This window comes from Callithrix jacchus, chromosome 5, assembly GCF_049354715.1.
Source record: "Callithrix jacchus isolate 240 chromosome 5, calJac240_pri, whole genome shotgun sequence".
Lineage (NCBI taxonomy): Eukaryota > Metazoa > Chordata > Mammalia > Primates > Cebidae > Callithrix > Callithrix jacchus.
The window spans coordinates 10,762,606-10,783,489 of NC_133506.1; the positions used below are offsets into that span (position 1 = coordinate 10,762,606).

Genomic DNA, 20,884 nt, shown 5'->3' on the forward strand with positions numbered 1-20,884 from the left:
AGTCATAATTTGTGGGTTAAAATGAAAATATATTCACATTTGGTTAATTTTTTTTTTTTTTTTTTTTTTACAAATTTACAGTCATTTATGAGTAGGACATAAAATGTATTGAACCCAGTGTAATTTTGAAAAAACAAACTCGTTTAGCTGGTCAATTTAGGAATGCAGAGGCCTGGGAAAAACAGGAATGATTTGTGGATAAACAAATTTATTTTTCTTCAAATTTTTAGAGAATGAAACAAAAAAGTCTTTGGATTCATTTCAAAACATTGGGTTTTTTTCCACTTGGGCTTTTTCCACTTTTACCTCGAGGTCATCTCCTTAGCTGCTGCCTCTTAGTCACTGTCTTGTCAATTGTTCCTTCTAAGCAACTCTCCAGTTGGTTCACTTCTCACCCCCATCCAGGAGGAGCAGCAGCCCATTCCCCACATTATGATCTCCAGGACCTTTCTTTTTCCTTTCTTTCTTTCTTTTTTTTAACCTTTCTTTTGTTTTAGAAAAATAGATTCTTGGCCTGTACGGCGGCTCACACCTGTAATCCCAGCACTTTTGGAGTCCGAGGCAGGCAGATCACAAGTTCAGGAGTTTGAGACCAGCCTGGCCAACATGATGAAACCCCATCTCTACTAAAAATACAAAAAGTTATCTGGTGTGGTGGTAGTCCTGTAGTCCCAGCTACTCGGGAGGCTGAGGCAGAATTGTTTGAACCTGGGAAGCGGAGGTTGCAGTGAGCAGAGATGGCACCATTGCACTCTAGCCTGGGGGACACGGTGACACTGTCTCAAAAAAAAAACCTGAAAAATAGATTCTCAAACAGGATCCCATGGATTCCTGGTATCCCTGGGCTGTGCTGAGGCACTGTAAAACCAAACAGTAGAAACAATGGGCTACGCACAGTGGCTCACGCCTGTCATCTAGCACTTTGGGAGGCCAAGGCAGGAGGACTGCTTGAGCCCAAGTTTGAGACCTGCCTGGGCAACATAGGAGATCCTATCTCTAAAAAATGCAAAATTTGGCCTGGAATGGTGGTGTGCACCTGTCCCAGCTATTTGGGAGGCTGAGCAGGGAGGATGACCTGAGCCCAGGGAGGTTGAGGCTGCAGTGAGCCATGATCACTCCACTCCACTCCAGCCTGGGTCACAGAGTGAGACTCCGTTTCAAAAAAAAAATCAAGTAGGTTAGCAGGGTGAGGTAGTGCATGCCTATAGTCCCAGCCACCCAGGAGGCTGAGGTGGGAGATTGCCCGAGCCCTGGGAGGTTGAGGCTGCAGTGAGCTGTGACTGCACCACTGCACTCCAGCCTGGGCAATAGAGTGAGATTGTCTGGAAAAAAAAAAAAAAAAAAAAAGCTGGGTGTGGTGGCTTATGCCTGTAATCCCAGCACTTTGGGACACTGAGGCTGGTGGATCACTTGGGATCAGTTCAGCCTGGACAACATGGTGAAACCCCGCCTCTACTAAAAAAAAAAAAAAAAAAGCTGGGCATGGTGGCACACACCTATAATCCCAGCTACTTGGGAGGCTGAGGCAGCAGAATCACTTGAAACCAGGAGGTGGAGGTTGCAGTGAGCCAACCTCCATCCTGCACTCCAGCCTGGGTGGCAGAGCGAGACTGTCTCAAAAAAAAAAAAAAAAGAAAGAAAGTAGGTGTCTGACTTAGCAGAAAAACTCGGAAACTGCAGGGAAATGTGTAATACCGGTTTAGGGGAGCAAGCCCTTCTTTAGGGGCCCACCTCTCAGATGGGCCTGGTATCAGGGGGCCCATGGAAGAAAACAGAGACTCAAGGCCAGGCCAATCAGAAAACTTCCTTCTTCCTGACCACTGTAACTGTTCAGGGATGAGAATGTGACCCTTGCCTTTGGGACCCTGGGGCTGCTGGTGGTGTAGAGGAAGCTTGCTGCAGGAGGAGAATGAGGCCACCAAGGATGGGGAGAGTCTGAAGGCATCTAACTACCTGGGCCGGGCTGACTTGTAACTGATACTCCTGGATTGGACTCCTACAGAAACCAAGCTGATCTCCGTCATGGGCTAGAAGTGGGTCACATGGTCATGTCTTCTTTGGGCATAATTTTTCCCTAGGTATAGGATAGAGATTAACACTGAGGTTTCTCCATGTTCCCTAGTGGGCTCTGTGATTTTCAGCAGTTCCACATGAGATTTGCTGCTCTAAATCACGTTTTACAATCGACTTCACCAGGATGCCCTGACTCTGGGGCTCCCTCCCACTCTGGTGAGCAGCAATAGGGTTTCAGTAATCCCCTGTCCGTACTAAGGGCTCCAGGTGGAAGATGGGCTTCCTTCCCCGTCCTCAGGTTTCCTGACCTCTTCCTGGCCCCCCAAGAGCCCTTTGCCGTTTACCGTCTCCCCACTGCTCTGGGAATTCCTGCGGGTTCATCCCCAAACCTTAAAGGTTTCAAAGTTTCGCCAAAAATGCAAGCACAGGCACTCCATAAGTTCAAACCCCAGCCTGCAGAATGGGGAGGGCGGAGGCTCTGCGCAGAGGTTGTGAAGGGGTAATATTGCTGCCAGCCCCCTCCCCCAAGTCTACCAGGTCCTTCCCGTGCAGATTTGCATTTGGTTTGCACAGGACTAATTTATCTCAAGGCACTTCCAAACCTAAGACCACCATTCCAGTCACCTGGAGCTCTCTGCGGAGGCTACACCCTTCCCCCTGGGGGAGTTCCACATCTGCCCAGTGGAGCATTTCCCCTTTTCTCACCCAGCGTCTGGCCGGTGGGGGCCTGGGGTGTGGTCTGCTGGGAGGCTCGCGCCACGTGCGGAGGGAACCGCCTGTCGAGCGGAACCCGAGCCTGCACGGGAAGAGCTGATGCATTTGTGGTCGCTCCTCTTAGAGCTCCGCGAGCTCCGGCAAACCTCCGCTTATCCGGCCCTTACTGTACGGCCTCGGTTGTCCCCATGTATGCAGTAGTTCCGAGGAGCCACCTCGTCGAGATTTCACTGCGCGGAAACACGGTATTAGGTGGAAACGCGTGGTTCCTAAGGGCTGAGAACCCGCACCCGTGCACCGCGGTGTAAGGCAACGCTGAGGGACCCAGGCAGGGCACGAGGGCCAGGGAGACTTCTGTTCCCATAGCGGGCTTCCTTGAGCCCATCCCCGAGTTCTGTGACATCCCAAGTTCCCACCTCGCAATCCAGTGTGGTTTCTTCAGATGAATTTTACTCTCCGCGGGCTGCTCTGGCGTCCAGGGAGAAGGGAATGTGCCCCCAGCATCCCCCGCAGAGGCTGAGGGCCAGCCCCCCTCATCCCAGCCCCAGGAGCACCAGGGACTGAGTCTACGGCATAGGCATCCTCTGGAGGCCTTGCTTGTTCAGTGATAGTTTATTGGTCCTTAGCATGACATCTCAATTACCAAGGTAAATTCACATACACAACTGCAGATAAAAACATGTAAAATAATATAAAAATAAATTGAAGCCTACTTTTATATACTTACTGAATTAAGTAGTGTAATAAATACTATGATAAGCAAAAAGCTTCAATCACACAATTCAGTTTCACTGAAGTTACAGTAGTGTTTGTAAATACGAGTTTTAAAATTTAAGTTACAAATATTAAAGCACTGAAAAACTAGTATAAAAGTGAATTTTGGCATGTAAGTGAGCTCTTATGTCATTAGTATTTGACACCCTGGGACAATGAGGAAACCAGTTCTCACCTACTTTTTGAGGTACAACTATCCAACTAGGTCAGCAACACGGCTGGAATACTTCATAGTTTACAATCTTTGAATTAAACTTTTCCCTTTTGAGAAGCCCAAAAAGCAACCCAGAGCTTATTACTGTGCAAAAATTCTCCAAAATCCTAACAGAATTTAGGAGGGAACTTTTTCTTGTGACCTGAGGGGCCCAGTGTGCAGGTCTCAGGTCAGAGCCCCCAGGGCTTAGAGGGGCCAGCTCGACTCCTTGCCAATGGCCCTTCCCTAGGACAATAATCCCATTTTCTCCAATTTGTCTCCTCCTTCCAATCAAAAACAGAAAAATCCCATGTCAAAACATATAAAATAACCCATAACTTCAGCGACTTCAACAGTATCCCACACACTCTGGGTGATATAAACTGAAGCTGCTAACAGGAGAGTTGGCAAAAAGCATGTTAAGCCCCTGGAGGACTGCCTGTCCCACCCACCATGTCTGCTGGGCCCCTGGATCCACTTGCATGGTCAAAAGCAGTGTCATGGCCCTTCTCTGGAGACAGCAGAAGACGCTGCTCTCTCCGACCTGGAGCACTGCCTGGATGAATCAAGTGGATACTGAACTTCATAGGACCGAGAGGCCCAGCAGGTTCCAGCATTTGCCAGGAGAGAGGAGGCCTCCCCCAGCCTCAGTCCTCAAAGAGCTTACATAGTGCACCACTGGTGTGCTTATCACTGGGGCAGAGCAAGTGGCCCCAGGAATGCCCTTTCATCAGCTGCCCCTTCACGTTCCCGAGTAGGCTGAGGAGCATCGGCAGAGGCCTCAGCCAGTTTTGCCTTTTTGGCTTTGATGCTTCTTAACATTTTGACTTTTTTTGATCACAGTTTCATACTCAAGTTGAGGTAATCAGTTTTTTCTCTAAGAGGAGAGGAGTTGGGACAGTGGGGCAGGTTGGTGAGAGAGCATTTCTATAAACTGAAACCAAGACCACCACGTAGTACAGCCCCACATGGTGAGAAGACCTGCTCTCACGGGCAGGCTCCGACCCCTCTTTAAAAACTCTTGTGCAGCAGCCAGACTGCCAGGCCAGCGCAGTCAGGAAATGGCTCAAGCTCCTAAAACTAGAGCTTTCATTTAAAACTTCACAGCAGCCCCCTTAGAGAAATGGCCTGTGGTTCCCACCCCTCCCCTCCCCCTTTTCTAAGGCTGCTCAAGTTTTGAGTTTTTAAAAAGAGCTCGGTAGAGCTAAAGGAAGCTACAGTAACTCATTGCTTATTAATCAATTGCACTTAAGATCTATGTTATTGATTCTGAAGCAGAGGCAAGCCCTTGATGGACCCCAGCCTCTGGCCAGCCAGAAGTCTGGGGGTTCCCAGACTTGGGCTCCACAGTGGGGCTTTTTGGAGTTGGGATTGGAGCACATGGGCCTTTTCAGAAGCCCTTCTTGATGCAAGATTTCTTACTCAATGGTATCTGGAGTTTTGTTCATTTGACTTCAAATTGTTTTTTCTAATATAAGTATATTTTACTGACAAGCCCTTGACAATTGCTTTGTTACTTGCATGTAGGCCTCTGTGTGACCAGGCACACAGACTGCATGTGCTCCATCCTGTCTCTCCACTGCTCCAGGGGCCTTTCTCAAAAACCCCCTACATTACTGGAAACTGCTGGTTTTACCTATGTGCTTCTTCCTAAGGCATGCAAAAAAAATATGTGAAATTCAGAAACATTTACATTTCAGGTAGCTGAGGCACTGAAGTCCTAAGAGACATCACCTAAATATCAGTGGCTGTGACTCCCCTGTCCCCCACTCCAATTATGAAGGTCAGGAATGGGACACACTTGTAATTCCCCTCTGCTTTATGGTCCAGCTGAAAACAATGTCATTGGAAGGAATTCTAACTTAGGTATTGGAATTATTTGAAATTCCCAGTCTTCAGGAGCCATACATGCCCAGGGCCAGCAACAATGCTCTGGGGAGCGGGGGATGAGTTTCCTGTTTTTGTGGCTGAGAAGCAGGCCTTTCCTGGCAAGGCTTGAGGGAGGGCTGGGTGCTGGAGGCTAACCCCACAAGTCATCAGCCACCAGGCCTAAGACTAACCAGCTGCAGGGCACCTCCTTCCACAGTGAGATGAAGCCTTGCCAAGGGCCCTGGGCCGCACACTTGCTCTTGTTCCTACATTAGGACACCTGAATGATGTGACAAGAGAGCTCAAGAACTACCCACAAGGGAGAAAGCTGATGTCAACTCAAGAGCCACACACTTCTGGAAAGCATCAAGTCTCTCCTTCAGTTTAGTTCAGAAAGGAAATCTCCTCATTTGTGAACACGTTATTGATCTCAACCCAAGCTCCTGGCTCTGTGGGCTGGACTTGGGCAGGGCTTGTGCTGCTCCTCCCAGGACTGGGCCCACGGCCAGTAGGGCCAGCTCCTTCAAGGAAAGGGGCCTAGCGGGAGGTAGGCACTCCATTGGGGAAGAAGGCTCTCATGGAGCAGCATCTGAGGCTTGAGCCTGTGGTGGCCTCGCCTCCCAGACACTGCCACAGTTCAGGCAGCCAGGGTTCCTTCTAAGTCCCAGCAGCTCCTCTGTGCAATTCTAATGCTTCTCCCCAACCTCAAAAGCCCAAAGGAGACCCCGTTTTCAGAAATCCAGAGTTCCTGGACTGCCAGCTGCACACAGAGATGGCAGGCCCCATCTGCTCATCCTTGAGTATTCCCCCAACCCCATAAATCAATGGTGCAGGTGATGCTCTTCAGCGCTATACAGGGAATAAAGACAACATGCACTCAAGCCAGCACACACAGGCCAAGGAGAACAAAGACAGCCCTTCAGGGAGAAGCCTCCAGGAGAGCTGAGGTTAAGACACCCATTTGTCCTTCTCCAGGGTGGACATTCTGCAGGACATATGGGCCCAGCCTTCCTCTAGGGCTTCAGCTCAAAGAGGTCATGATACTCCTGCTGCTCCAGCTCCCGGTTATACTTCTCGATTTCCCGGTTGGCTTCTTCCACATAGTCATTCATGAACTGGTCCATGACTGGCATCTCATTAAGGAAGAGAGCGCTGAGCCTGGAGGACAAGGAAGTCTGCCTGAACCCAGAAGGACCTGTAGGCAGGTGAGGGGGTAATGCTGAGGAGGTGAGCATCTGGCTCATACAGAGGGTACCTGATGGGCTCTTTGTATACACTGGCAGCACCACAGCTACAAAGAATGTGATGGCTATTGGCACAAGGCCGTTAATGAGGTCCTAGAACTGAGCCCTTCAGCTTTCATTAGCACACAGCAGCACCTCAAGTCTTACATTTTATCCTATCTATCTTTTCACAGATTAACTGTTGTAATCAGGCTGTCTTCAACTTGTAAATCGTGACTCTGACAACTGCAGACTTCAGGGTATCACCGTAGCTGCATCCAAACTATAACCCAGAGGCCGGGCACAGTGGCTCATGCCTGCAATCCTAGCACTTTGGGAGGCTGAGGAGGACAGATCACTTGAGCCCAGGGGTTTGAGACCAGCCTGGGCAACATGGCGAAACCACGTCTCTATTAAAACAAGATAAAACCAAAAAACTATAACCCCCAGAGTCACATTAGCAATCACTCAATAAAGGAGAAATCTAATTTTAACAACATCAAAGACTGAAATGAAAAGTCTGCCCCTGAGGTTTGCCCCTGTGCATTCCCAGTCCCAGTCTGTGGACACGCAGAGCCCAGCCTGCTCCTGGGGCTCAGATGCGTGGCTCTGGCAGACAACTGCTTTACAGACAGGCTAACACACACTCCCAGCCTCACTGCCCAGGTTCCATACAGGGACCATAGTGCTCCAAGGATACGTGGGTGAAAATCAGTTTTGTCACCAAAGAAGTTAACAAATTGGGTGCCATTATAAAAGTAGCCTGCAGGTAGGGGTTCCAGGTGGCGTTTTACCTGTAGGAAAAAAAAGAGTCCTGTAATAATTATCTAACTACTTTCTTTCACTCATTTATTAAAAACAAAAAGTCTATTCCCCTAGCAAGACAGACTACTCTGCTGTTCAGAGAAGCCTGGAAGCAAATTCCCCCAGCAACCCTCAAGCCATGCCTAAGGGTGGTTCCCCACCTCTCAGGTGAGGAGCTCTGGGAGGTCCTAGTGGGATGAAGCTCCCATGGCCGCAGTGGTACTGATGTGTGAACACTATTGACTGTTTCCCCTTCCCCTTTCATCCTCCTGTTTCCTATTTAGTGTCTCCTAGAATCACTTCCAAAATAAACTACCTGTATTTAACTCCTATGTCATGGTTGGCTTTCAGGGGAACATGAATTATGCGGACTACCTTGTGCCCATGTTGTCTTCCCAGGAGCATCCAGGGCTGTCTGGGCCTATAGCAGTTGGTTATGAAGGGGCCCTCCTCAAATCCAAAGTTGGGGCTCCTGGATTCCCAGAATACTTTCCTGCCCCTCCTTCCCCTGCTCATTATTGGGGCTGGTGACATAGTCCAGTCTGGGGACCTAAACTCGATGTCCTTTTTAGCTTTTTGTCCCCAAATCCCTCAGGAAAAAGCCCCAGTGGGCATGGCAACTGAGGGAGAGGCTGGGGGTCAGAACCTGGAGGCTGGGAGGCTCATCAAGGGGGTCTCTCAATCAGCCTCTCATCCTGGCCTCAGGTTTCACAACCTTCCCATGAGCACCTTCTGGATCTCGACAGTTTTTGCCTGGGCCCTAGCTGGTTCATCTGGAACAGGGGTCTTCTGTAATTGTTGGAGCAAGGTGTCAAGGCAGGGCCTCCGGTCATCAGCTTCTCCCACAAGTACTGGCTCTCCTCAGTCTCATGCCCAGGTCACACCAGAGGTCTCCTGCACCCTCCTCACTGAGGCTGCAAAGGCCAGACTTCTGTACCCAGCTTCCCTCTGTGGCCTGGGAGAAGCAAGATCTCCAGCATGTCCTACAAACAGCTTCTCACTCAGGGAATCCAAAAGACAGAGCTATGGAAGCTGAGGAGGACAGCCCTGGGCCACCGAGGAGAAGCCATGGCAAGGCACTCACGTGGATGCTCCTGATCTCCTGCTGTGTCAGCATCCCCCTGGTCTTCAGGGCTTTTCTCTGAGGCTTCTGCAGAGATGGGGAGTGGAGGGTCAGGTTCCAGCAGAACTCATGAAGTGCATGGGCAGGGGAGGGCTCAGGGCTCTGTTACATGACTAAGATCCCAGCACAGCGGGAAAAGCATGTGCACTATGGCCTGGACATAATATTCTGCCTGTATGTTCTTTGAGAAAACCACTTTCCTGTCATAGGGCCCTGTGAGCCAGCAGGGAACAAGCAGCAGAAGACAGCCCAGTGTTATCATAAATGGGCATGGTCCTGCCTCTTTGTAGATGCTTATCCCTAATCCCTACCAATGACATGCAGACAAAGGGGCAGCCTGAGGTCCCACAGTCAAGAACCATTTAAAAGCTTATCTAGGTGAGGTAGCCCATGCCTCAGTATAAAGACAGGTCTCCAATGAGCATCTACAGAAGACCCAGGCCCCGGATAACTCTATTCCCAGAGTTCCAGGATGAACTAAACCCCTAAGGCTGTGCTACAAGGCTTAGCACCCAAAGCTTGTAGAAACCTGGCTCACAGAGCAGACAACATAGCATGCCTGCCTGGAGTCTGCTCTGAGTGGCTTCCTCCCTCTCTCAAAGTGTCCCTGAAAGTGTTGGGCTGGGCCTGGGAGGGGCAGCCCAGTGAGGAGGCATCAGGGAGGCAGTGGCGGGGTTTCTCAGGGCCTGCAGCAGCTCTGAGGTGTCTGGTCACATCTGTGTCAGGTCTGCCTGGACTCTGGAAACCACCTGCTTGGCTGTCTGCCGCAGCCAGTCCTTGATGCTGTCTTCCTTCAGGGAGCAGCCGATGAACACAAGGTAGCACTCCTGCTGCCCGCTGCTATCTTGAGATATGCTTTTGGAGTCCGGTGGTGGTGTGGGTCCTTCCAAAACTGGCATAATGCTCAAGGAGTTGGCCAGTGTGTTGTGGCAGACCTCCATGATCCTCTCAGAGTCTGTAAGGAGAATACACATTAGCCCCCAAGGGCCTGCCTTAAAGGATACAGCTATGCTAAGACTGTAACAATGCAGACGGTTGGAACAGATTCATGAGAAAATGTAGGAGAGAGAACTGACATGACTGGTGGCAACTTAGAAAGGATGGAGCAGGTAGGCACAGTGGCTCATGTTGTGGTCCCCGCTATTCAGGAGGCTGAGGCAGGAGGATCACCTGAGTCCAGGAATTCAAGGCTGCAGTGAGTGGAGATTGAGCCACTGTACTCCAGCCTGAGTGACAGAGGGAGACCCCATTTTGTTTTGTTTTTGTTTTTTAAAAGGGAGAGGAAAGGACGGAGTAAGAGAGAAGAACAAAGTAAGTTTCTGGTTTGGCTGATCTGGGTAGTCAGGTGGACACTATTATCCCAGAAGAGAAACACAAGATAAAAAAAAGGTTTGGAGTGGGAGAAGAGGAAGATTTTGACGCTGCATTCGTGGCATTTTGAAGTCTGTAAGGCCCTGCGTGTGAGACATCCACATAATCCCTGGTGGTTGCTGGAATAACCACTATGGAAGAGATGGTTGAGGAAAAGGAAAGAAAGTCCACTTGGTAGAAGTGTGGGGCTTTCAGCAGAGGCCTTAGAGGTCAAGGGAGGAGGGCACAGTCAATTGTACAACAAAGAAGTTAGCTAGGTATGATGGTGTGTTCCTGTAGTCGCAGCTACTTGAGAGGCTGGAGTGGGAAGATCGCTTGGATCTCAGGAGGCTGAGGCTGCAGGGACCTAGGACTGTACTACTGCATTCCAGCCTGGGCAACAGAGCAAGACCTTGTCTCAAAAACAAAACAAAACAGACAAAAAACAGTACAGCAGTGTTGCATAAAGGTCACACAGATGAGAATGGGAAAAAGTGTGACCAGGTTATATGCTAAGGAGATGGGGGCTAGGAGTGACTGGAGACCCAAGAAGTGGGCAAGGGCTCCCCAAAGGGCAGGATGAGAAAGGATCCAGAAGAGTTTAAACTTGAACAAAAAAAGAGTCAGGGCCGGGCATGGTGGCTCACGCCCGTAATCTCAACACTGGGAGGCCGAGGCGGGTGGATCACCTGAGGTCAGGAGTTCAAGACCAGCCTGGCCAACATGGTGAAACGCTGTCTTTAAAAAGAAAGAAAGAAAAAAAGAGCCAATAGCAGATCTAAATAAACAAGAGGCTGGGCGTGGTCGCTAACACCTAAATTCTAGCATCTTGGGAGGCTGAGGCAGGAGGATCACTTGAGCCCAGGAGTTCGAGACCAGCCTGGACAACAGAGGGAGACCTCATCTCCACAAAAAAGAAAAAAATCAGCCAGGCATGGTGGTTCACGCCTGTAGTCCCATCTACCCGGGAGGCTGAGGTAGGACGACCACTTGAGCCTGGGAGGCCAAGGCTGCACTGAACCAAGATCAAACCACTATACTCTGGCCTAGGTGATAAAGTGAGACACTGTCTCAAAAAGTAAAAATAAAAAAAGAAATAGAAATATTTATTTATTTAATTGAGATAGAGTTTCACTCTGTTGCTGAGGCTGGAGTGCAGTGGTGCAATCTTGGCTCACTGCAACCTCTGTCTCCTGGGTTCAAGTGATTCTCCCACCTCAGCCTCCTGAGTAGCTGGTATGTAACACCATACCTGGCTATTTTTTTTTTTGAGATGGAGTTTCACTCTTGTTGCCCAGGCTGGATGGTATGATCTCGGCTCACTATAACCTCCACCTCTCCACTTCAAGCGATTCTCCTGTCTCACCCTCCCAAATAGCTGGGATTACAGGTGCCCGAGGCCATACCCAGCTAATTTTGCATTTTTAGTAGAGATGGGGTTTCATGTGTTGGTCAGGCTTGTCTCGAACTGCTGACCTCAAATGATCTACCCGCCTTGTACTCTCAAAGTGCTGAAATTACAGGTGTGAGCCACCGCACCTGGCCTAATTTTTTTATTTTTAGTAGAAATGGGGTTTTGCTATATTGACCAGGCTGGTCTCAAACTCCTGACCTCAAGTGATCCTCTCGCCTCAGCCTCCCAAAGTGCTGCGATTACAGGCATGAGCCACCGTGCCTGGGCAAACAAGAAATAAAAATAAAGAAGTAAAGGAGGTGATGGATGAGAGGGAAAAAGGAATATACCGAGACCTCTGAAGCAGCAGGGGCTGGCTGTTGGAGCCTGAGAACAGTGGGCTTAGATATGGGGCCCAAGTTTCTGATTTGATCACATAAATTAACCAAAAGCTATGAGCTAAGGACCTGTGTAATTCTCCCATCTGAATTGTGATGGTTCTATGTTTGAAGCCCTCAGTGCTTCCCTACAGCAGACACCGATAGCTGCTTATCCCCCACATCATCTCCCTCTTCTTCCAATATCAATTCCCACATGGGTGATGGATGGGTCCAGGAAGGCATGGCAACTCAATCCAACGAGAGAAGTTGGCTGTGAAATTGGGGGGAGGTGCTGTACTGACAGACACACCCACAGGAAGAGCCAGCCTCTCCTCACTGGCTGGATGCTGTGTCTGGCTTTGACACCCAGACCTATAGCACCACTTGGCAACCATAAGGGGCAGGAACCTGAAAGACAAGCTGAAACACCAAGAATGGGAGGACACGAAGACACACATTACCTGGGTCCTCAGTGGCCTTGCTCTGCTGCTTGATATATAGCCAACACCTGCTAGCTGAGTGGGGCTTCTCTGTGATAACGGCTGAAGACACCCTAACAGACACACTCCCTCTCTCCCTATTCCCAGGCTCCAGCCACAGTAAATGCTTTTTGGTTCCTGAAATGTGCCTTTTCTGACTCTGTATTATAGCAAATGTTGTTTCTTTCCCCTGGAATACTGTCCCCTTCATCAACATTGAGTTGACTTACTCCTACTTGTTTAGAGGCCTTCCCTGATGCCCACCCTGGGAAAAGATTATTGGATACAAGGGATCTAGAGGTCTAAGAATGATCCTCAGGCCTACTGGGTAGAAGAGAGGAGAAGGCAAATGGAAGCTCAAAGACTTTGGTCAGAAATGGATCTGGAGCTGAAGAGCTCAGCATTGGGGCAGCTACTGGTTTTAGGTCTAGAGGAGGCCATGACTGGCTACAGAGGTGTGGAGTGAGAGGCTCTGGAACAAGAAAGCCAAAAAGCTGTGAGAAGAGCCCCTGAGCAAGTCAACCAGGAGAGGAGGGCAAACCTCTGCCTTGGAACAGAAGGACCTACAGAAAGTGGGCCCTCGGGGGAGAGTGGTGATGGACAAGCTGGATGGTGGGAAGGCCCAGGGTGGGGAAGGTTCCTGAGAGTCTGAGTGGCATCAGTGGTCTGCAGAGCACCAGCAGAAACTCTGAACTCACATCATGAGATGCAAGCACTCCACGCTGTAGAGCTCCCAAATCCCAGCCCCTGGTTACCTGAAAACTTCACTTTGCCCAGGATGTGGTAGATGTTTCCGGAGAAGGGACTTGGCTTGATGGAGGACTGAATTGCTGGTGAAGGAAGAGGACAGGGCTGTCACCCACGTGGAGGCACAGGCCAAATTCAACACAGCACAGCTGGGAGTTTGAGGGACTGGGGAGGGATCATACACCAGGGTCTAGGGCTCAAAGGTTCTAACCCTCACACCCTATTGCTCCCCAGGGGCTCTGCCACTGTTCCCAGGGGAGAGAAAACACTTTCACTAGAGTGGAGATCAAATTGTGTGGCCACCCACAATCCTCAAATCCCTCTGTCTAGTTTTGGTTCCAAAAGGTAAGACGAGAAACAGCACACAGAATACTGAAATCGTACCAGGAGGCAGAATCAACTCTGCGGCACCCTTTTTCCAGGGTCTGGGACATCCCAGTCAAGGCTTACCTTTACACTTGGCCACAAAGCGAGTCTTCTCCAAGGGACGGCCAAACCATACGCAGATCTGAACCATTAGTGGATAGACTGAGCCAGCATTCAATTTACCTTCATACCTTAAAAGGTTTAAAAAATTACCAGTACAAATAATTTGGGCTTTGAGTATTATTACATGCTACTTTGAGATAGACTACATACCACTTACCCTATAATATTACCTCCTTAGATTTGCAGTTTCTTGATGTCAAAGACCCTATGTACCTCTAAAGCCTCCCAGTCCCCATCTGAGTTTGGGGGTCCTTCCTGCTATAGTGGGGGGCTCTTGCTCAGGATATCACCCCCTTTCCTTCCTTCCTTTCTTCTCTTCTCTCTCTCTCTTTCTTTCTGAGACAAGGTCTCCCTCTGTTGCCCTGGCTGGAGTGTAGTGGTATCATCTTGGCTCCCTATAACCTCCCCGTCCTATGTTCAAGTAATTCTCGTGCCTCAGCGTCCTGAGTAGCTGGGATCGCAGGCATGTGTGCCAACACACCCAGCTAATTTTTGTATTGTTGGTAGAGATGGGGTTTTGCCTTGTTGGCCAGGCTGGTCTTAAACCCCTGGCCTCAAGTGATTGCCCGCCTCAGCCTCCGAAAGCGCTGGGATAACAACCGTGAGCTGCTGCGCCTGGCTTCCCTCACATTTCTTTAAGGGCTCCGACTATGCCCTGCCATCTTGTTGTAGGCAGCCTAACAGGTTGTACATATGAATGTGTACACCTGTCACAGAAGGCACTGGGGATCTCTGCTCTATTTTCTTTGAGACAGGGAGGGTCTTGCTCTGTTGCTCAGGCTGAAGTGCGGCGGTGTGATCGTATCTCACTGCAGCCTTGACATCTTAGGCTCAAGTGATCCACCTCAGCTTCTTGAGTAGTTGCTACCACACATGCCACCATGCTCAATTAATTTTGATTTTTTATTAGAGATGACCTCAGATGATCCACCCACCTCGGCCTCCCAAAGTGCTTGGATTACAGGTCTGAGTCACCACACCCAGTCCTATTTCCTTTATTTTAGAACAGTACTGCAATTTTGAATTTTAAATTGTTGAAATTATCTTATTCTTTGTAATTTCTTTAAAGTAATGTGGTAGGCATAATATTTTTGCAAGACTGACCTGTCTTCTCTTCATTCAAACAAGTCATTTGGAGACTGGGGGTTTCTCTGGCTTATGTCGTATATGAATCCTTACGGGAATTTGCAGGGGCCAAGGGAAGGTAGCAAGGTTTCTGCCCAAACTAGAAACAAGCTGTTCTACCAGAAAAGGTGGGAGTAGGGTGGATGGGATCAGAGAAGGATGTGGGAGGGAAGTGGCAGAGAATGTGTGCACAGCATAGAGTTTAGCACATCCTGGAACTAAAGCCCATTGACTCTGAGGTGGTGGCCCTGACCCAAGTGGGAGGAAGTAATATATAGAGATGAGTAGGAGACTGATGACTGACATCTTGTTAAAGATGAAATTATCTGATTCCCAGAAATGGACTTAGGAGGAAGGGCCTGAAAGAGAACGTTGGGGTCCCTTCATCTCTGATTCTCTATAAGGACTAATCTTCCTGATGAGGAAAAGGTTTTTTTTGGATTTTCGCTCGTTACCCAGGCTGGAGTGCAATGGCATGATCTCAGCTCACCGAAACCTCCGCCTCCTGGGTTCAGGCAATTCTCCTGCCTCAGCCTCCTGAGTAGCTGGGATTACAGGCATGCGCCACCATGCCCAGCTAATTTTTTGTATTTTTAGTAGAGACGGGGTTTCACCATGTTGACCAGGATGGTCTCGATCTTTTGACCTCGTAATCCACTTGCCTCGGCCTCCCAAAGTGCTGGGATTACAGACTTGAGCCACCGTGCCCGGCCTACATTCACAGTCTTCTAATGGACCCTCATACCCTACTCTCTCCTGGATTAGGCTGCCTCCAGGTGTCTGGGCCCTGAGCTAGATTTTTGTGCATGAGTCGGTATGGACTGGAGGACAGGGCTTCTCTAGGCACCTGGTGGTGATTACAGGAACCTCAGGACTAGAATTTCAGGCAGCAAGGGGGTCAGTGGCTATAGCCATTGAAAAGAAGGTGCCCCCTACAATCTCCATTTGTTTATTTTTAGCTAAGATAACATTACCTTGTTCAGGCATAAGGAATGACCCACTTACTCACTGTTTAAATATGACTCAAATCAGAGGTTCCTTCTAAGAATATGCCTGAAAGCCTTCAATTTTACATACTGACCCTCTGGGGTTTTTTTGGTTTTACAGCATTGTAGATCATTTTTTGCTAGGATAAAAAGTTGGCAGTGTAAGCGGTAGTGTGAAGGACGTAGAGAGGTGTTTGGGAAAGTGAGTAGAATAACAAAGATAATCCAAATAAACATGAGATATTAATTTTGGCCAAGCTTTAACAACTGTCTTCCGCTAAACCTTCAACAGAGCAGAAACAAATTGTCCACTCTATGCAGAAATAAGTGCAGCACAATACCTAACAGAAAAAGCTCTGGAGCCCTTCAACCTAGGTATGAAATCCAGTTCTTTCATTTACTAGCTGTAAACTGGACGCGTCATTAACTCTTTGCTGCCTCTGGTACTTTATCTGTAAAATGAGAAATAAAGGAATCCACTTTACAGGTGTGGTGTAAATGAGATAACACAAACAAGGACCTCACCACAGCGCTGTTCAACAGAGCTTTCTGGGGCAAGAGAAATGTTCTAGATCTGCACTGTTGGACACGGTAGCTGCTAAACACAGGAAGCTATGTAGCACCTGAAATGTGACTGTGTGATTGAAAGACTGAATTCTAAATTTTGATTTTTATTAATTTACATTTCCTTAAATAGCCATGTGGCTAGTAACTACCATGTAGAAAATGGAGTCTTAGAACAATGGCTAGCACACACAGTAAATGCTCCAGTGTGTTGTTATTAGTATGATTACAGTAACTTTGCATATTATTCTCTCGTTTGTCCTCTTCTCCTCTGGAAAGGTGCAAAGGCTGTGCAGCAGCCTACAGAGAACACTCCCTGGGTCATATGAGCAGATGGGAACCCTAGAGTACTGACTGATAGTATTGTCAGAAGTGACTCTCACCTGGGAGAGTTATAACTCCTTGGTTCTGTGCTAGCCACTCTGCCCTCAGTAGGGGCTGGAGGAACATAGGGCACAGCCGTGCTTGCTCCCTACAGGATGACTCCCTAAACTGAAACATCTGGGAAGGCTCCCAGTTTGGAGCCCAAGAGGTGGAGCACTAGGCTTCTGGCAAGGCCAGCAGCTGCTGGGACAGGCGGGCCGTGCCAGCTGCCATGTGTCACCCTTGCAAAGCACATCTGGTATTTTCACGTTCTCCCCCTTTTTTTTCCTGTAAATAAATAAATCATTAGGTTTACAAAGAAATCTTAGCTATTTTTCAATGATGATACTTGCCATCCAGGATACATTAAATATCGAGATCGGAGCATCTCAGGACTTGAAAAACTATTTTCTGAGAGAATCAGCTCAATGTCTTCATTCCTTTGAAAACACACAGAAAATACCTAGATTAATTAGGAATGTCACTCTTAACCTGAACATTTTGCTGCTTCTTCATGTCCCCTAAATACATGTAAGCATTTTTTTTTCTTTTTTCTTTTTTTTTTTTGAGACGAAGTTTCGCTCTTGTTACCCAGACTGGAGTGCAATGGCATGATCTCGGCTCACCACAACCTCCATCCCCTGAGTTCAAGCAATTCACCTGCCTCAGCCTCCTGAGTAGCTGGGACTACAGGCGTGCACCACCAGGCCCAGCTAATTTTTGTATTTTTAGTAGAGATGGGGTTTCACCTTGTTGACGAGGATGGTCTCGATCTCTTGACATCGTGATCCACCCACCTTGGCCTCCCAAAGTGCTGGGATTATAGGCGTGAGCCACCGCGCCCGGCCTAGCATTTTTTTTTTTTTCTGAACTGAAAACTAGTTGTACTCACTATGATATTTTACTCCTGAATACTTCAGTATGTATCTCCCAAGAACAAGGACATTCTCTTACAGAACCACAATACCATGATCACATCCAAGGAATTTACTGGCTCGCAGGAATCACCTGGGAGCTTGTTAGAAATGCAGAACACACCGCCATGTGTGTACCTATGCAACTGTCTTGCACGTTCTGCACATGTACCCCAAAACCTAAAATGCAATAAAAAATTAAAAAAAAAAAAGAAAGAAATGCAGAACTCAGGCCCCAACCCAGACCTACTGAACTAGAAACTAATTATTATTATTATTTTATAAAGACGGGGTTTCACCATGTTGGTCAGGCTGGTTTTGAACTCCTGACCTCAGGTGATCTGCCCGCCTTGGCCTCCAAAGTGCTTGAATTACAGGCTTGAGCTACCACGCATGGCCTAGAAACTAATTTTTAACAAGATCTCCACTAGAGATGCATATGCACAACAAATCTGGAGAAACACTAACACACATCCACTTTCAAATTTCCCCTTTTTTAGTGGGAGAGGGTCCATTAAATATTTATTTTTTTTATTTTTTTGAGATGACTGTATTCCCCAGGCTGAAGTGCAGTGGCGTAATCTAGGCTCACTACAACCTCCACCTCCTGGGTTCAAGCGATTCTCCTGCCTTGGCCTCCAGAGTAGCTGGGACTACAGGAACCTGCCACCATGCCCGGCTAATTTTTGTATTTTTTAATAGAGATGGGATTTCACCATGTTGGCCGGGCTGGTCTTGAACTCCTGACCTCAGGTAATCTGCCCAACTCGGCCTCCCAAAGTGCTGGGATTACAGGTGAGAGCCACTGTGCCGGGCCTGACTAGCAGGAATTTCCTGAGTTCCTGTATCCTTCTGACACATCTTCACTAATCTTTGTGTACTTCCTTGGTTTATTGGCATAAAATGGACCAGGCTCACCTTGTACTTTCCTTGACCTAGGCATGCAGTCACCTAATTATCCAAGGAGTCTTGATACCTTGTAGTGGGGACTGGTACTTAGAAACTAAGATACAGAGGTAAGGGTATTTGCTGCGACTGTGGTATTACTATTCTGGTCCCTTTCAAAGGAAAGTGCTAGTAAATATACATTTTTAAAAATAATGAATTTATATTGAATCTCCAATTCAAATCAACATTTGATCTTTGGGAGGCTGAGGTGGGTGGATCACTTGAGGCCAGGAGTTCAACACTAGCCTGTCCAACATGGTGAAACCCTATCACTACTAAAAGTAGAAAAATTAGCTGGGCATGGTGGTGTGCACCTGTAATCCGAGCTACTTGAGAGGCTAAGGGCAGGAGAATCGATTGAATCTAGGAGGTGAAGGTTGCAGTTAGTTGAGGTCTTGCCACTGCACTCCAGCCTGGATTACAGAGCAAGAGTCTGTCTCAAAAATGAAATAAAGGCCGGGCGCGGTGGCTCAAGCCTGTAATCCCAGCACTTTGGGAGGCCGAGGCGGGTGGATCACGAGGTCAACAGATCGAGACCATCCAGGTCAACATGGTGAAACCCCGTCTCTACTAAAAATTACAAAAAGTTAGCTGGGCACGGTGGTGCGTGCCTGTAATCCCAGCTACTCAGGAGGCTGAGGCAGGAGAATTGCCTGAACCCAGGGGGTGGAGGTTGCGGTGAGCCGAGATTGCGCCATTGCACTCCAGCCTGGGTAACAAGAGCGAAACTCCGTCTCAAAAAAAAAAATAAAAATAAAAATAAAAAATAAATAAATAAAATAAAGTAAAATAAGTATTGGAAGGGTTTTTCTTCATCTTTATTTCATATTCATATAATCTCCTCTCTTCAATCAGTGATGTTGTTTAGAACCAGGGTCCAGCAGAGGATTATGTTCAAAAGTTACTTGAATTACTTTTTTTGTGTGGTTTTTATTACTTTGATATACAGATTTTTTTTGGTTTATATTTAATTTAGTTTTTTCCCTCATTGATTTAATTTTTGAATAGATAAAATATTTACATAGTTCAAAAGTCAAAACTACATAAAAAGGTATATAACCTTTTATCTGAATTGAACAAATAAAATGGCTACATAACCAGGTGTTTTCTCTTTGTATATGTGTATACACATACAAAATCACTAATTCTCTATTTTTAGTTGTAAATTGAACCTAAGTCCATGAAGTAAAGTGGTAATATCTCTATGTTACCTTTTTTTTTTTTTTAAGAGACAAAGTCTCACTACTTCACCCAGGCTGGAGTGCAATGGTGTAATCATGGCTATCTGTAACCCTAAACTCCTAGGCTCAGGCAATCATCCTGTCCAAGCTTCTTGAGTAGCTGAGACTACAAACATGTACCACCATGCTGGCTGATTTTTAAAAAAACTCTTTTGGTAGAGACAGGGTGTCACTATTTTATCCAGGCTGGTCTTGAACTCCTTCAAGGAGTTTTGGGCTCCCTGAGTGCTGGGATTACAGGTTGTGCCACCACACCTGACCTTTCTCTACATTCTCTATGCCATTTCTCTAACACCTTAATACAAAGATGTTCAGAGAATCTTGGCTACCATCCTTCAGTGGATGAGGCATCATCCACTGTTTGATGAAGGCATCAAAAAAATGCCTTCAAGCACTACAGGATGTGGTCTTCTTAGAGATTTTTACAGAGCATCCAAAGCACTTCAAAAACTGGCTTCTTTTTTTTACCCCAATAGATTTTTTCTCTTTTGAGATGGGTTCTCACTATATTGTCCAGGCTGGTCTCAAACTCCTGACTCAAGTGATCCTCCCATCTCAGTCACCCAAAGTGCTGAGATTACAGGCATGAGCCATTGTGCTCAGTCTGCTTTTTTTTTTTTTTTTTTTTAAGAGATGGGATTGGCCAGGAGTGGTGGCTCATGCCTGTAATCCCAGCACTTTGGGAGGCCGAGGCACCAGCCTGACCAACATTGAGAAACCCCGTCTCTACTAAAAATACAAAAAAAGAGATGGGGTCTTGCTCTGTTGCTCAGGCTGTGAAGTGCAGCAACACAATCATATCTCACTGCAGCCTCTAACTCTTGGCTAAAGTAATCCTCCCACCTTGGCCTCCCAAAGTGCTGGGATTTCAGGTGTGAGCCATGACACTCAGCCTGCCTTTTTTTTTTTTTTTTTTGAGACTGAGTTTCACACTTGTTGCCCAGGCTGGAGGGTAATGGCACGATCTCGGCTCACTGCAACCTCTGTCTCCTGGGTTCAAGCAATTTTCCTGCCTCAGCCTACTGAGTAGCTGGGATTATAGGCATGCGCCACCACACCCGGCTAATTTTGTATTTTTAGTAGGAACAGCTGGGATTATAGGTACATGCCATGGTGCCTGGCTCAAAAACTGACTTCTATAAATGTTCAGGCTTTAGATACAGTAGAAAGACTCTGTGGGACATCGAGTACT

At 47.6% G+C, this 20,884-nt stretch overlaps 1 protein-coding gene and 1 long non-coding RNA gene across 5 annotated transcripts in view; both read right to left on the reverse strand.

Moving 5' to 3' along the window:
• Window positions 1-616: 616 nt before the first annotated feature.
• On the reverse strand, window positions 617-2,851 carry LOC144582447 (uncharacterized). The gene is made up of 3 exons (XR_013535092.1): window positions 2,719-2,851; window positions 1,954-2,074; window positions 617-708 (listed from the first exon to the last, which is right to left on the reverse strand). It is a non-coding gene; the product is annotated as an uncharacterized LOC144582447 (long non-coding RNA).
• A 473-nt stretch (window positions 2,852-3,324) lies between these two features.
• The window catches only part of DNAAF9 (dynein axonemal assembly factor 9), a 153,494-nt gene continuing 135,934 nt past the window's right edge, over window positions 3,325-20,884 (reverse strand). For all 4 annotated transcript variants that reach the window (XM_078371253.1, XM_035302789.3, XM_035302788.3 and 1 more), the window contains 7 exons: window positions 16,943-17,029; window positions 13,513-13,619; window positions 13,071-13,145; window positions 9,463-9,668; window positions 8,675-8,740; window positions 7,487-7,580; window positions 3,325-6,689 (listed from right to left, as the gene is read on the reverse strand). In XM_078371253.1, the coding sequence (XP_078227379.1) occupies window positions 6,577-6,689; window positions 7,487-7,580; window positions 8,675-8,740; window positions 9,463-9,668; window positions 13,071-13,145; window positions 13,513-13,619; window positions 16,943-17,029 (748 nt within the window). In that variant the 3' untranslated portion in view covers window positions 3,325-6,576. The remainder of the gene's footprint in view (window positions 6,690-7,486; window positions 7,581-8,674; window positions 8,741-9,462; window positions 9,669-13,070; window positions 13,146-13,512; window positions 13,620-16,942; window positions 17,030-20,884) is intronic.